The sequence below is a fragment of the Anas acuta genome, chromosome Z, assembly GCF_963932015.1.
Source record: "Anas acuta chromosome Z, bAnaAcu1.1, whole genome shotgun sequence".
Classification (NCBI taxonomy): domain Eukaryota; kingdom Metazoa; phylum Chordata; class Aves; order Anseriformes; family Anatidae; genus Anas; species Anas acuta.
In genome coordinates this window covers 7232640-7246474 of record NC_089017.1, presented here as the reverse complement: position 1 = coordinate 7246474, position 13835 = coordinate 7232640, and the positions used below count along the sequence as shown (strand labels likewise).

Here is a 13835-nt window from a genome sequence, read left to right as displayed (position 1 = left end):
TAGTGTTTAATTTGCAATTACACTATATCAAGTGTACTCAAAATCCAAGATTTCAGTTATTATGGTTAAACCCAGCAGGCAGCTCAGCACCACACAGACATTTGTTCACTCCTCTCCTCTCCTACCATGGGATGGAGAGAGATTTGGAAATAAAAGGTACCCTGAAGGGGTACCTTTCCTCTACATCTCACAGAAGTCACCACCAGAGGCTGAAGGTTTGCCCCTTTTCCCATTGCTTTGTCAATACCCCCTTCCTGGAGAAGGATCCCAGCTACTTGCCTCCGCCCCCAGCTAATTCCAGACTACTGGCCCCGTTATCCCAGCATGGGAACAGCCAGGTGACAACATGCCTACCTGGATGATAGCTGAAATACTTGTGTGTGCCTCACAGCTCACTCAGTGACAGGGATGAGGTGGGTTCTGCCTTGTCCATCACTTCTGCCTCTTCCTCCCAGTTCTCATGATGGCCCTACCTCAGAGTAGCTAGTCTCACCCACTTCTTTCCCTTCTTGGAGGAAGTTTTTTTCCTTACTAGTAAGATGATTTTACACATCCAGTGTTCCTTTCTGACTGTAGGGGTGGTTGATACCAGCACAAGTTGGTACTCAGGTTCAGATCCAGCTGGATCAGATCCAGAGGCATTTTCTTCCTCTTGAGGGTGCTGAGTACTACTGAATAGTGCACTTTGATAGATGCAGACCCCAACACAGTGTGGTGAGCTGTAAGTCTCTGGCATTGCCAGGACAGGGACATATCTTTTTAAAACATACTATCAATTTTTAGGATTAAGTTCAGGGATGAACTCCAAACCCATCAGAGGTGACAACCACGGTAGATACCTGCCCACATCCTCAGATACACCCTGCCACCATAACCACTCTGCTTCAGGGCACGTCTCTGGGTGGAATTCTTAAGCAGTAGTTTGAGCTCAGACAAATCTGGAAACACACATAGGAGACATAGCAGCAGGGTCATGCTAGTTTAAACAACCCAGGAATATTCAAAAATCTCATGAACTATTGTAACTTGCTTGGAGGAGAAGAGATAAACAGCGTGCTTATTAACAGTTGCCATGAGAAGGTTCCTGCAGTGTAAGGATGACGGCAATACGGAGTACAAATACCAGCATAAGTTCACGGTGGGTGTAACAAAAATGTGTGCTGTACAGACTGGCAAAGCCATTAGGCCAGACCTCAGAGCTGATAAACAGCAAGAAAGGAATTAAGACTAACAACCCTGAGAGCAAATAAAGCAACACGGTGAATGAATAAATCAACATTGTGACCAGAAGCTATTAAACTAATATCATGCTTACAACCAATTTGTTTTAACATGCTCTGGTCAGATCCCAGCCCTTCGTGCCCCACGTTGGGCACCAAAGGAGCTGTTGTTAACCCGGCAGGCAGCACAGCACCGCACAGCCGTTCACTCACTGCCCCCCAGTGGGATGGGGGAGAAATTTGGGACAAAAGGTGAAATCTGTAGCTTGAGATAAAGACAGTTTAAAGGACAGAATAGGAAGGGATAATAACAATAACCAACAAAACAAGTGATGTACAACTGCTCAGCACCTGCTGAATGATGCCCAGCCTGTCCCCAAGCGGTGGCTATGCACCCCTGGCCACCCCCCACCTCCCCAGATTTTACTGTTCAGCATGATGCCACCTGGTACAGGACATCCCTTTGTCCAGCCAGGGCCAGCTGTCCTGGCTCTGTCCCCTCCCAGCTTCTGGTGCACCCCCAGCCTGCTCGCTGGCAGGGTAACACCAGAGTCTGAAACATCCTTGTCTTAGTGAAAGCACTACTCTTCAACAACCAAAACATCAGTGTGTTATCAGCATTAGTCTTATTCTAAACCCAAATCATGGCAGCATACTAGCCACTATAAAGAAAATTAACTATCTCAGCTGAAACCAGGACATCAGTCCACATCTCTGAAAATGTAACCCCAAATCTGAAATTCAGAGTAGATTCATCTTTTCATTATTTAGGATCGATGGTACAGGTTCAGCTATTCTTTAATATTGTTAGTATGTCCTGAGAGCTGCAGAATCCCTGCTACCTTTGGTTCAGGAGCTCATAGGTAGCTCTCTGCCCATGTAGCTGCATCAATGGATTTGATCTGGAGCTCAGTAGGAAATGCCTTTTAATGAAACAAAATGTAAGTTGTATTTCTTCTGAACCCTCAGAGCTCTTTCAGTAGAAATAAAAAGAACAATAAAAACAGCTTTGAATTTTAAGTGTTTATTACCATAGATATAGAATAGGGGAAGATTTGAAATATGTAACAGGAGGTGATTTGAGGACATTGATTTTTTTAGAGGTTTTACAGAATAAACATCAAGCAATACAGACATATGTTGATTCCATTGTATCAGAACAAAGATATGTTCACAGCAATTCATTTGCCATTGTAGAATCAGACAGAATCACAGAATAGTTGGAGTTGCCTCTGGAGATCACTTGGCTCAATGACACTGCTGAGTGCAGAGTCAGCTAAAGCAGGCTGGTCAGGACTGTGTCTGGTCCAATTCTGAACATGTCCAAAGACAGAGACTCCACAGCTTCTGGGCAGCTGTCCTGGTGCTTGGCCACACCACAAAATAAGCTCTCTCTGTGTTTAAATGAAATCTACTGAATTTCAGCTTGTGCCTGTTTCCTCTTGTCTGTTCCTTGGAGACCACTGAGAAATGTCTAGTTCTGTCTTCTTTGACCTAATCCCCCACCCCAGCAGGAATTTGCACACATTAAAATCTCCAGGCTAAACAACCCCAGATCTCTTAGCCTCTCCTTGCATGTCAGATGGTCCAAGCCCTTCATCACCTTGATGGTCCTTCACTGGCATCCCTCCAGTGAGTCCCTGTATCTCTTGCCCTGGGAGCCCAGACCTGGACCCAGCACTTCAGATGTGGCCTCACCAGTGCTGAGCAAAGGGGAAGCATCTTCTCCCTTGACCTGCTGTTGGTGCCCTGCCTCATGCAGCCTAGAATACTGTTGGTCTTTTTTGCTACCAGAGCACCTTGCTGGCTCATACTCCATTTGTCCACCCACCAGGATCCATAGGTCCTTGCTTCTCAGTCAGTCTTCCTCCTGCCTGTACTGGTGTCCCCATATCATAGATATATCTGTCCCCAGGTGCAAGACATTTCATTTCCCTTGCTTGAGGTTCCTGTCAGTCCATTTCTCCAGCCTGCTGAAGTTCCTCTGAATGGTGGAACCACCCCCACAAACACCCACACCTTTTTTATCATCTGTAAACAAGATTGGATACATTCTGTCCCACAGTTCAGATCATTAGTGAAGATATTTATCAGAATTGGTTTCAGTATTGACGTCAGGTACCCTGCTGGTCACCAGCCTCCAGGTGGACTTTGTGTTTCTGGTCACAACCCCCTAAAACCAACAGTTTCAGTCCAGCTCACTTTCCACTTATCTGGCCAAACATTATCAGTTTGTCTATGGGAATGTCATGGGAGAGCACCAAAACCCTTATTTAAGTTGAGATAAACAACATCCCTATCCACCAAGCTAGTTGTTTCATCACAGAGAATTATCAAATTGGTCAGATGTGATTTCCCCATCATTTTGACCCAGGACTAACTGTTGGTAGCTATAAATTGATAACAAATTTATTATCTCAGCTTTAGGATTTGGCCTGAAAAGAAAAATAGAAAGGAATTTGATTTTCATATTTCTCATCTAAGCTGATCAGAGACTTTTACACAAAAACAGCAGGAAGATTTTTTTTCCTTCTTTTTTTTTTTTTCTTTTCTTTTTTTTTCCTACAATATGTCAGTTTTATCCAGCAGGAGGCTAAATGTGACTTCTGAATCAAAGTGGAAAGCTTCAATGAACATTGACACTACAAGTCCGTGCTGAATACTTAATTTGGTCATTCTGCAATGACCGCCCTCATTCAGGCAGTCTAAGCAAGGAAAGCAAGGAACAGCATGGAATATTAGCTCATTAGCGCAAGAAAATGAGCTACCTTTACTTTTTTTTTTTTTTTTTTCTTTCCCCAAACTGGTTAGTCTAAAGTGACTCACCTTAACTTTCTTTTAGCATTCCATAAGGAGATAGGTCAGGGTTTCAAAAATCTTGCTTGATGAAATAAATGCTTTCTGTCTCCAGCTGTTTTGCTGGGTTTTGGGTATTGGTTTTTGTTTGCTTGTTTCTTTTTCCACCAATTTATTCTGGTATCCTGTGAGTCTGTATCTTACACATAATGTTTAGGGAATGATTCTGAGGCTACAGACAAACATAGGCTGAGGAACCTGCCCATATGTGCAAGTCCACATGGATTTGAAAGCACTTACTCTAAGGAAAACAATTCCCTGCAACTGGAGAACAAGTCTGTTAACTCACTGCCCAGCCTTCTCTTGCAGACTCTGTTTCGATCACTGCTGCTGAAAGTGCACCTGGAGGGAGCTCTTATAACTGAGCAATCACGACAAAAATATATTTCCAATAGCCCCCTCTGGACAGCTTAATCAGAATTCTCTTTGGAAGCAAGAGAAAAATAACCCTCACTAAAAACTACAGACCAGGCTCCCACACTAATGCCCTCGAGCTGCTCTGCACCCTGCCGATGCCTGCTCAGCTCAGAGATATCTGTTACATCAGCTTTCTGTGCAGGCACCCGACTGAATATCCAGCTTGTAAGGCGGATGGTACCGAAACGGGATGAATGGGATTGCATTGCTTCACTGCCGAAATGAGCGCCAGAATGATTCAAAGAGAAAGCAGAGTATTTTTTTCTACCAAAGAGACATTTCAAAGGGAAGCCTGGAAATGCGATAGGAGGTTGTTAACATATTAAGAGCTTGGTTAGTTACTTGAGGGGTGTAGATATTTAAAAGTCCGGGAGCAGTCAGTTTGAGCGCCTCATCGCAATATCTGGGCTTTGCAGGCTCTCTCAGACTGTCACTAGATGTCAGTCTGCACCTTCGGGTTCCTATCGCTTCTCAGCAATGCGCACTTCGAGCAGCACCCGAAGAGCAATCTCCAGCAGGACGAGACGCATAAAGAAAAAAAAAAAATCTCTTAGAGAACTCTGTGAGTATCGCTTTGTATCCTTCAGCTGTGTTTATTTCAGTCCACGAAAAGGTGATTGTTACAAACGAACACACCAACATTTGGAGGAAACAGGAGCTTCTGAAGAGTGTTGTAACTTACTGGTTACTTAGGAAAACCCACCATACCCTGTTGTTGCTGTGAACACATAATCTCAAAACTGGAGCTGGAAAGACCCTCTGCTCCGGCCCTGTGCCTGATGCTATGTGCACAGCCAGTGCTCCCAGTGCCCAGGCTGGTGCCACTGCCCATACAACGCAGAGCTCAGATTTCATGCATGGGTAATTGGGACTCACAGCACACGTGAAGTAAAATTTCTCTGTTTGTGCACAGCCAGAGCAGTGCTCTTGGGCCACACTGGACACACACTGACCGGCTACACAGCCTGAGCTGCAGGTCAGACACAAACCAACTTTTGACCAATTGTGGATGAGTATCGCCTCTTTCAAAAACCACATCTGTGACCTATACCTGGTGGATTGGTGGCTTAAGAGAGAGTCCGGTCCCTCCCTACACAACCAGGATATTTTCTTATTTGGGCGATTTGCCACACATAAGGTTTTTATGTCTTTCATGATCAGATATCTGAGGCATCTTGACTATCTGAGTTGTTCTGAACTACGGGTTGTTTTTCTGCCACAAAATAACGTGTACATCGACATCCACAAAAGCACATGGGTTTTGTCATGCTGAGCACCACAGAGGAAGTCTTTTAGGCAATTCACTACTGAAATTCAAAGCTATATTTCAGATACCTGGATAGTTTTCTATGTAATGCACGAGAGCATTAAAGCATTTGAGAATAGGAATTACAATCACAGCAAGCCACACAAGAAGCTCTGCTGCTCAATAGCAAACAAGAAAAGTATCTGGCTTCAAGATCCATCCTCTCTTCTTAATTTAGGTGCTTTTGCCTGTTCTGTGGAGATATGCTCAGGTCTGTCTGAGCCCTGGAGTTAGATGTTCACCGCACACTTTTTCTCACACAACAGTGTGGTTTTCTTCATCTGCTAGCACAGGTATTAGGGCTTTCTCCCAGAACACGTTAACACCCAAATGCATTTCTTACAAATCCTTTGACACATTAGGCTGGTGGATTTATACAGACAGAAAGCTCACAGGCTGTGAAAGCCATCTCATCAGGCATGGCATACTGAAACATTAATTGAACCAGAAGCTGGGAGCAAGAATAAGCTTGTGATTATACAGCCAGGTTAATCATTTTCCTCTGGGAGGTAAAACCTGGGAGCCAGACCTGGATCCAATTTATCTTCTGTATTTATTCATACAAAGAAGGAATCTTGATTCTTCTCTAGGGCTCATGCCTGAATTGTTATGCTGCAAAGTAGCATTCAGTTCACTTTCTGAACCCGCAACAGTGAGCACCTGATGCATCTGGAAACTGTTTCAAGCCAGAGGATTCAAGCACATCCACAGAGAAGCCCAGAGATTCCCCAGGGATATGGAAGGTGGAAAGGAGCATCTCCCAGACTGTGGGCAAGAGTTCTGCCCACTGAAGCAATATTTCAAAAGGGAAGAGGAAAGAGTACAATCTGCACATGCATTTGAAGGCAGGACAGGAGAAGCATATTTAGAGATGCAGAGGGATAGGGAGAGTGAGTCAAGTTTGCAGCCCCTCCTAACGTGGTGTGGCCTGGCACAGGGTGTCCTGTGCCAGAGTACCCCTTAGGGTACAAACAGCAGCCAGTCCTGACTGCAGGATCCCCATGAAACGCACAGAGGTGCTACAGACATAAGCAGATTTAGGCATGCTCAGGAGCAGACTTCTAGGCACAAAAAAATTTACTGAAAAACTTTGAGTACCTACACACTTCAACTGGCAGCCAAGTCAGCATTTAGGAACTTAGAGGGACAGTTGTACAGTACTTAAATGCTCAAGTTCTTCTGTGGATATATCTGATTTTTCCCCCCCTTCCCCAGAGTCTTTGCATCTTTACAAGTCCATCAGCTGCCAGCTCACTTCTGCTGTTCTTCTCCAGGCACCTTGCAGATCTCAGTATCTTCCCGGTTAGGAAGCACCCAGGGTTGTAGTAGAAGTCTCTGCTGACTTGGAAAAAGGAACGGCTTCTTGTTACAAGTAGCAGAACCAGCTGCTTCCAGATCAAACTGGAATTTTACAACAGGAGTTATTGGCATGTACAGTAAACCTAAAGGAGTCTGCAAAGCATAATTGCCACTAATGGCACTGCAATTTTCTCTGGACAGAAATAGCAAGTTTGTTCTGCATCTGTGCTTAGAGGTGACAAACAACCCTCTGCAGAAGTGCTTCTTTTTCCTTAGCAGAGTCAGGCTACAGGGGAGGGAGGCGGAAATAGAGAGGGCTTTTGAATATTGTATCGATATATTCATCCCAGTTGCAGTTTTGGGTATTAATAAGCTTGTTTTGACAACAAAGCCAGAACTGTTGCATTTTTCCATCTTCTAAAGGAAATGCTTTGACCTTCCCATTTAAAATCATTTTCCTCATATTAAAAATATTTTATAAAGGAAAAGGAAATCTATAGCCTTACCATAAAAAGTTTCACAGCTTGAAATTACACTTTTTCATGCCATTAAAAGTTCACTTCAGACCAATCTCGAATTATTTCCCTGCTGTTTCTCTGTAACACCGGATGGGACAGGCACTCTCCCTGCCCTTCTCCGGGGTGAGAGCTCCAAACTGCAGCCTCTAGGGCTCCTCACACCAGAGGATTTGAACTTGAATTAATCAAAACACTGGCAAGCATCAATGCAGACCCTTAATGAAGACTTTAGCAGAACACAAACCTTTGTGCTTGGCTTTAGCTGAACCAAGAAGGATCCTGGAGCAAACAGTTTGAAGTAGCTACAATCTGTTTTTTCCTCTTTATTTACAGTCATGCTGGTCTCCTGGAGCGAGTTACCAAACAGTCTGATGTGCAAGGGCAGAGCCTGCAGCCTCTGTGCCCCTGGGGGGACACCTGCCTTGCCACAAAGTTTGGGGCTGTGGGTTCCCCCCAGCTGTGAGGCTGGAGAACATGATCTCGGAGGGAATGGGGGTGTCACTCCCTCCCCTCCAAACCCAAGCAAAGCTCACCATGAAGCTGCAAGTCCTGCCCTGGGATTTCTCCTTGGCTGTTCGGGTTGCTCTGTATCCTGGCGGTAGCAGAGGGGATGACGGAGCTGGAAAAGCAGATGCTGCAAGGATCTGGAGGGGAGCACAATGCTTCTTGTCCCTTCTTTCCTGGGTGCTTAAGAGAAGGGAAAGGATCCAAGCCTGAACAAGCAGACGCCTTGTACCCACGTTGACTGCCTGATGCCTGTGCCCTCACCGGAGCCTGGTGAGGGGCGACCAGTGCCAGGCTGGCATCATGTGCAGTGCCACACAGCAGCAAGGAAGCACCTCCGCTCCCCCCCCCCCTCTGCCACAGAGGGGCAGGAGAGGTGCTGGCCCCTTGCTGGCTGTGCTGCGGGGCTGTGGGAGCACAGCCGGGGCTCCCCAGCCTTGCTTCACCCCAGCCAGCCCCGTAAACCCAGTATCCTTCTGTGTGTGCCCCCAGCTGTGGCTCCAACAGGAGCTAGGACAGGTGCAAGCACTAAAAAGCATCTCCTAGAGACACTCTGATCCCCAGTGCACCACAGGCACCTTCTCCTACTCCTGTTCTCCAAGCTGGGGGGGGGAGGAGTGGAACACGCTTGCAAGACCATTTCCACCAACAAGCCTTCAAGAGCAGACAACCCCAGAAGGGCTTCTCCACCCATCCCTCCTCCCCTCGTTCCTACCAGGCGTTCAGTGTCCCAGGGCCACATCCTGCGCAGATCCCCAGGCCCCATCCCACCCCCGTACCCCTCCCCAGCCATCTCAGCAGCATTGCTCTGTGGAGGCAGCAGGCAGCACGTCGCAGCGGCTGCTGTACACCACCACCCCGGGCGGGTAGTAAGCCAGCTCCGGCTGCACCGCTGCGGCCGCAGAGGAAGCTGTGATGGGGTGTACGGGCACCAAGGTGTGCAGGGCCTGCTCCTCCTGCTCGGGCTTGGTGGTGTCGGTGAAAGGGCGCATGGTGGTGAGAGAAGGCGAGGTGATCCTCCAGAGGAGGCTCTTGAGTGCCTTGCGAAACTCCCTGCGCATGAGGCAGTAGAGGATGGGGTTGAGGCAGCTGTTGGAGTGCGCCAGGCACACGCTGATGGGGAAGAGGTACACCTGGGAGAGAAAGTACTCAGCGCTGAAGCGCACCACGTTGAGCTTGATGAGGATGCCCCACGTTGTCAGTGCTTGGTTGGGGAGCCAGCACAAGAAGAAAGAGAGCACCACGATGGACACCGACTTAGTCACTTTGGAGCGGCGCTTGGTGCTGGGGCCGCTGCAGGTGCTGCCAACATGCTTGTCGCTGATGAAGCGCACCAGGAGCAAGTAGCAGAGGCTGATGATGGCCAGCGGCAGCACAAAGCCCAGCAGCACCTTCTGGATTTGGTACAGACCCAGCCAGAACTGGGCATTGCTGCCTCGACCCTCGGGGAACTTGACAAGGCAGAGCACATCATCGAAGACGGTGGCAGTGGTGGAAAAAATGGCTTGGGGCAGAGAAGCCAGGATGGCCGACAACCAGATGAGCGCGCAAAGCCACTTGGCAGAGCAGCAGCCACCCAGCGGGTCACCTCGCCGCTGGTTCTTCAAGGCTGAAGCCACGGAGCGGTACCGAGCCACGCTCATGGCAGTGAGGAAGAAGACGCTGGCATACATGTTCATGGCCGTCACGTAGGAGACGATCTTACACATTGCCTTGCCGAAGAGCCAGTTGAAGTCCAGCGCGTTCTCCACGGCCCAGAAGGGTAAGGTCAGCACAAACTGGAAGTCAGTCACCGCCAGGCTGGTCACGAAGAGGTTGATGGAGGACTTCCTCCAGCCTTGCTTGCTCTTCATCAGGTAGAGCACCAGCAGGTTGCCCACCAGCCCCAGGGCGCACACCACCGAGTACACCAGGGAGATGACGATCCGCAGCACGTCGGAGCTGTCCCCCTGCATCCCATCGGCTCTCTCCAGGTTGATGTTCTTGAGGAGCTGCAGGAAAGCCGACGCGTTGCTCCTGTTGCCCATCGGGGCTCCCTCCAACCAGCCCAGCGCCGTGTCCCAGGGCTCCCCATCCGCTCCCTCCTTCATGCCGGCGGCTGCCGAGCAGGGGCCGCGCTCACAGGGCTCTCCCATCCCATGCTAGGGGAGGGACGGAGGGGAGAAGGGAGTGAAGAGAAGGCAGAGGGACGGCTCCGCGGCAGCGCTCCTCGTCCCCGGGAGCAGCACAGAGCGGGCAGCAGGGGCTGTGCAGGGCGGGCTGGGGGCGGCCGCCGCTGTTATATCCGCCCCGCGGGGCCGGGGCATGCGCGGCGGCGGCGCCGGAGCTCTCCCGGGTGCTGAGAGCGGCTCCCACCCCCCACGCCCCCCCCCCAAAAAAAAAAAAAAAAAAAAAAAAAAAAAAAACAAAAACCCAACCCCTCGTCCCCCGTCTCCTCCCGCCCCGGCTTTACGCGTCCCACTTGGAAACCTCGCCTGGGAAAAGCGGGCGGGAGGGGAGAGGGATGCGCGCCCCCGAGACGGGAGGATGCTCACCAACACCCTCCTACAGTCCCCCCCCCCCAAAAAAAAAAAAAAAAAAAGTCTGCACGGTGTTTCAGGTCGTGAAGAAGCCCCCCCGTCCCCTCTCTTTCGCAGACGTCCCGCGGCGCTCTCCTCCGTCCCCAAAAGATCCGCCTGCGGGATGGCGACGGGCAAACCGCGGAGCCCCAAAATATCCGGAGCTGGGCGTCCTGCCGATCCCCTTTCCACCCCCGAGGGTGTCTGTCCTCGGCTTGCAGGTGCACGGGGCCGTGCGGCTGCCCCCAGCCCCGGGGAGGGCAGCGAAGGGTCCCGGAGCGGCTCCGGCTGCCGCCCGCCCGCAGGGGGCCCCGCAGCGCCGGCAGCCGCCGGGAGCCGCCCGTTCCTCGCCCCCCGGCCGCGATCCCTGCGAGACCCCCGAGGAGAAGGAGGCAGGAGGTGGGGAGAGGAACCGGGGCTTTCCTATCCTCCGCTCCGGGTTTAGATAGACCGAAGTGAGGGCAGGTTTCGAGGGAGAAATGGATCCTGGGAGGGGATTAGGGGAAGGTTTAACAGGTGGCTTTTTTCTCCGTAGCCTCCAAGATGATTTGTTTGATGGAAGTTCCTGCACGGACACGGCTTTGTGCCATTTGTTGCCAGTGCCCCACTCGTCCCTCTGCTTTCCAGATGCGGTGACCCTGTGGAAGTACCAGCCAGCAGCAGTGCTAATGGGGAATGGGAGTAATCAGGAAGTTTTATGCATCATTTGTATGGCACATAACAAAGGAATAACTTCCTGGAGCCAGCAATGTAATGCCCCGGGAAGGCTTAGCATCCAGATGATTTGCTTTGCTAAATACATTGGTACCAGAATGAAACAAAATTTTGAAATAAAGTGCTTTAAAAAGGCTGGACACAGAGGGCCTTGCAAGACAGAGCTCTGACAGTTCCTCCCCACTTTCCTCCAAGTTATGGATTTCTTTCTAGTCTTGCATACCTCTTAATTACTGACCAGGGTTGCATTTGGGTAGTATTTTCAATACTAGGGCATTGATCTGCATCCCTTAGCCTGTTGAATGGCATCAGTTTCTGACATTCTCTCCCCCTGACTATGCCATGGTTGCAGTGAAACACAAAAGCCCCACCAGTGCTGCACAGCAGCCCATAATAGTGCTGGCAGGACAGAAGGTTTAGGATCTTTCTGCACCAGCAGTGCAACAACCATAACATACAGACACCAGCACGGTGATGGGACAGACAGTGCAGAAGTGGATGTTTCCAGATTGACTACTGCCCCATTCTGACCACATTGCTGCCTGCACACCCAGTTTGAAGTATTTTACTGGGAAAACTGCAGAAACTATGTATTGCACAAAATATTTTTTTTATTTTTTTATTTTTTTCCATATGAATCTTCCCCCACCCAGTGTATTCTGTTGGTACACTGTAGGCTGCACAGTAATAAAGATGCATCAGGAGGAGAGGGGGGAAATGTACCTGCACATACACTACTTTTCATTAGCCCCCCAGAAAAAGCCACCAAGTGTGAACTGAGGAACTGGTGGTAATACTGGCAGTGGGTTTTGAAATCAGGGCTGCAGGCATGAGATGCTTGTCCATGTTTTTTGCTACAGCCACCAGACAGATTTTTCCAGTCTCCAGTGGTTTGTCTTTTTCTTTTGTCATTCTTCACCTCAGAGAAGAAGTTTTAGAGGTAGGTAAAGGAACTCACTAAAGATAGATGAATAATAAAATAAATATTCACTGAATAATTTACTCATCATATTATCTGTACATATCCATAGCTGGAAAAATGTTAAAAAAAGTCACCAGATTTTTTGAAAAACTATTGCAAAATTCATCGGATACATTACCTAATGATTATTATTCTGGGAAATATTATTTTCTGCTTGTTCCATGTCAGCGCAGCAATGCTGCAAAAGACTTGTCGCTAATGTGAAACTTCCTGGAGTCTTCCCTTCAAAAAAGTGCCAGTGCAATTCCTGTCACTGGCTCAATCTTTTTGACAACCCTAAAAATACTTGATGGGCAAAGGCTTTAAAGGAGTGTTCTGGTGATAACAGAAATAAGGGCTGGTTTGCTTGCTTATGAAACCTCAGGTGGATCCTTAAGAGTTTTGGGAGAGGCATTTTGGTGTTAATTTAATGCTGTGCTAAAAGAATCCATGGAGCTAGCTTGGCTTGCTTGACTTAGATAGCGTCTATCTACAGAGGAAACTTGGAAAGCTTGCACCAGCTCACCCCAACAGCAACCACCCCCTCGTATCAGCGATAAATGTGCCCCTGCATGCATTTCCCGAATTGCATTAATAGTGTTTCAGATAAACATGCCAAATACACATTTGCTGAAAATGACAATTTTCATACAGTTCACCCTGCCCTGGAGGATCTATGTCATTTTTTGCTTCCTTTACAAAGCTCTTACAAAAACAAAGGACTGATTATGATTACAGCAGTGACTGAAGCATCTGTATGCTGTTCTGAATCTTATTCAGCAAGGGAGATGGGGTTTTGTTTTCAGTATGACAGCCTCTATTTTATTTTTATTTTTATTTTTTAGCTTAAAGAACATTTTTGAAATACTGAAATAATTTGAAATATTCAATCTATTTGATACATTGAATATTTTGAAATATTGTATCATTATTTCAAACAAAGAAACATTCCAAATGGGACTATTTCATAGGGCAAAGTATTTTTTCTATTTGACATATTAAAAAAAAAAGACAAGTAATGGTAAAGGTCTTGAATGGATTTCATTATAAAGAGTTATTAATGTGTTACTTAGATGGGTTTGACATTATTCTTAAATGTTACCTTCTTGCAATAGGATTCCGTTTTATGAATAATTCTTTTTATGGCATTTCCTTCTCATTAAAACACTTTTTTTTTTTTTTCTTTGAGCAGAAGGCAGAAAGGGAAAGAGGAAAAATGAAAGGACACTTCATATTTATTTATTTTCTCAGTGCTAATTTTCAGAGCTCATATGGTCTCGTATTGCTCGTATTGGCTTTTTATGAACTTGTGGATATGATCTCATGATTTTGACTATATTCAGATAGTGAATTGTTACAGTTTGAAAAGGGTTTTACAGCTCTACTTTCTACATCCTGACAGTGAAGATTTGGTGCAATTTGGTGCGTATACAGCATGGGAAGGCTTTCACAGTAATTCTTTTCTTAAAAGTGTAGAAGGAA

General features: G+C 47.5%; 1 protein-coding gene across 2 annotated transcripts; it reads right to left on the bottom strand.

The window, feature by feature from the left end:
* Positions 1–5060: 5060 nt before the first annotated feature.
* On the bottom strand, positions 5061–10418 carry RXFP3 (relaxin family peptide receptor 3). 2 transcript variants are annotated; one of them, XM_068667139.1, is made up of 2 exons: positions 7861–10418; positions 5061–7141 (listed from the first exon to the last, which is right to left on the bottom strand). In XM_068667139.1, the coding sequence occupies exon 1, from the start codon at positions 10253–10255 to the stop codon at positions 8915–8917; it is 1341 nt and encodes a 446-aa protein (XP_068523240.1). In that variant the 5' UTR covers positions 10256–10418; the 3' UTR covers positions 5061–7141; positions 7861–8914. The 2 variants fall into 2 exon arrangements, with proteins under 2 accessions (XP_068523240.1, XP_068523241.1); XM_068667140.1 differs by having other exon boundaries at positions 8150–10418.
* Positions 10419–13835: the final 3417 nt, after the last annotated feature.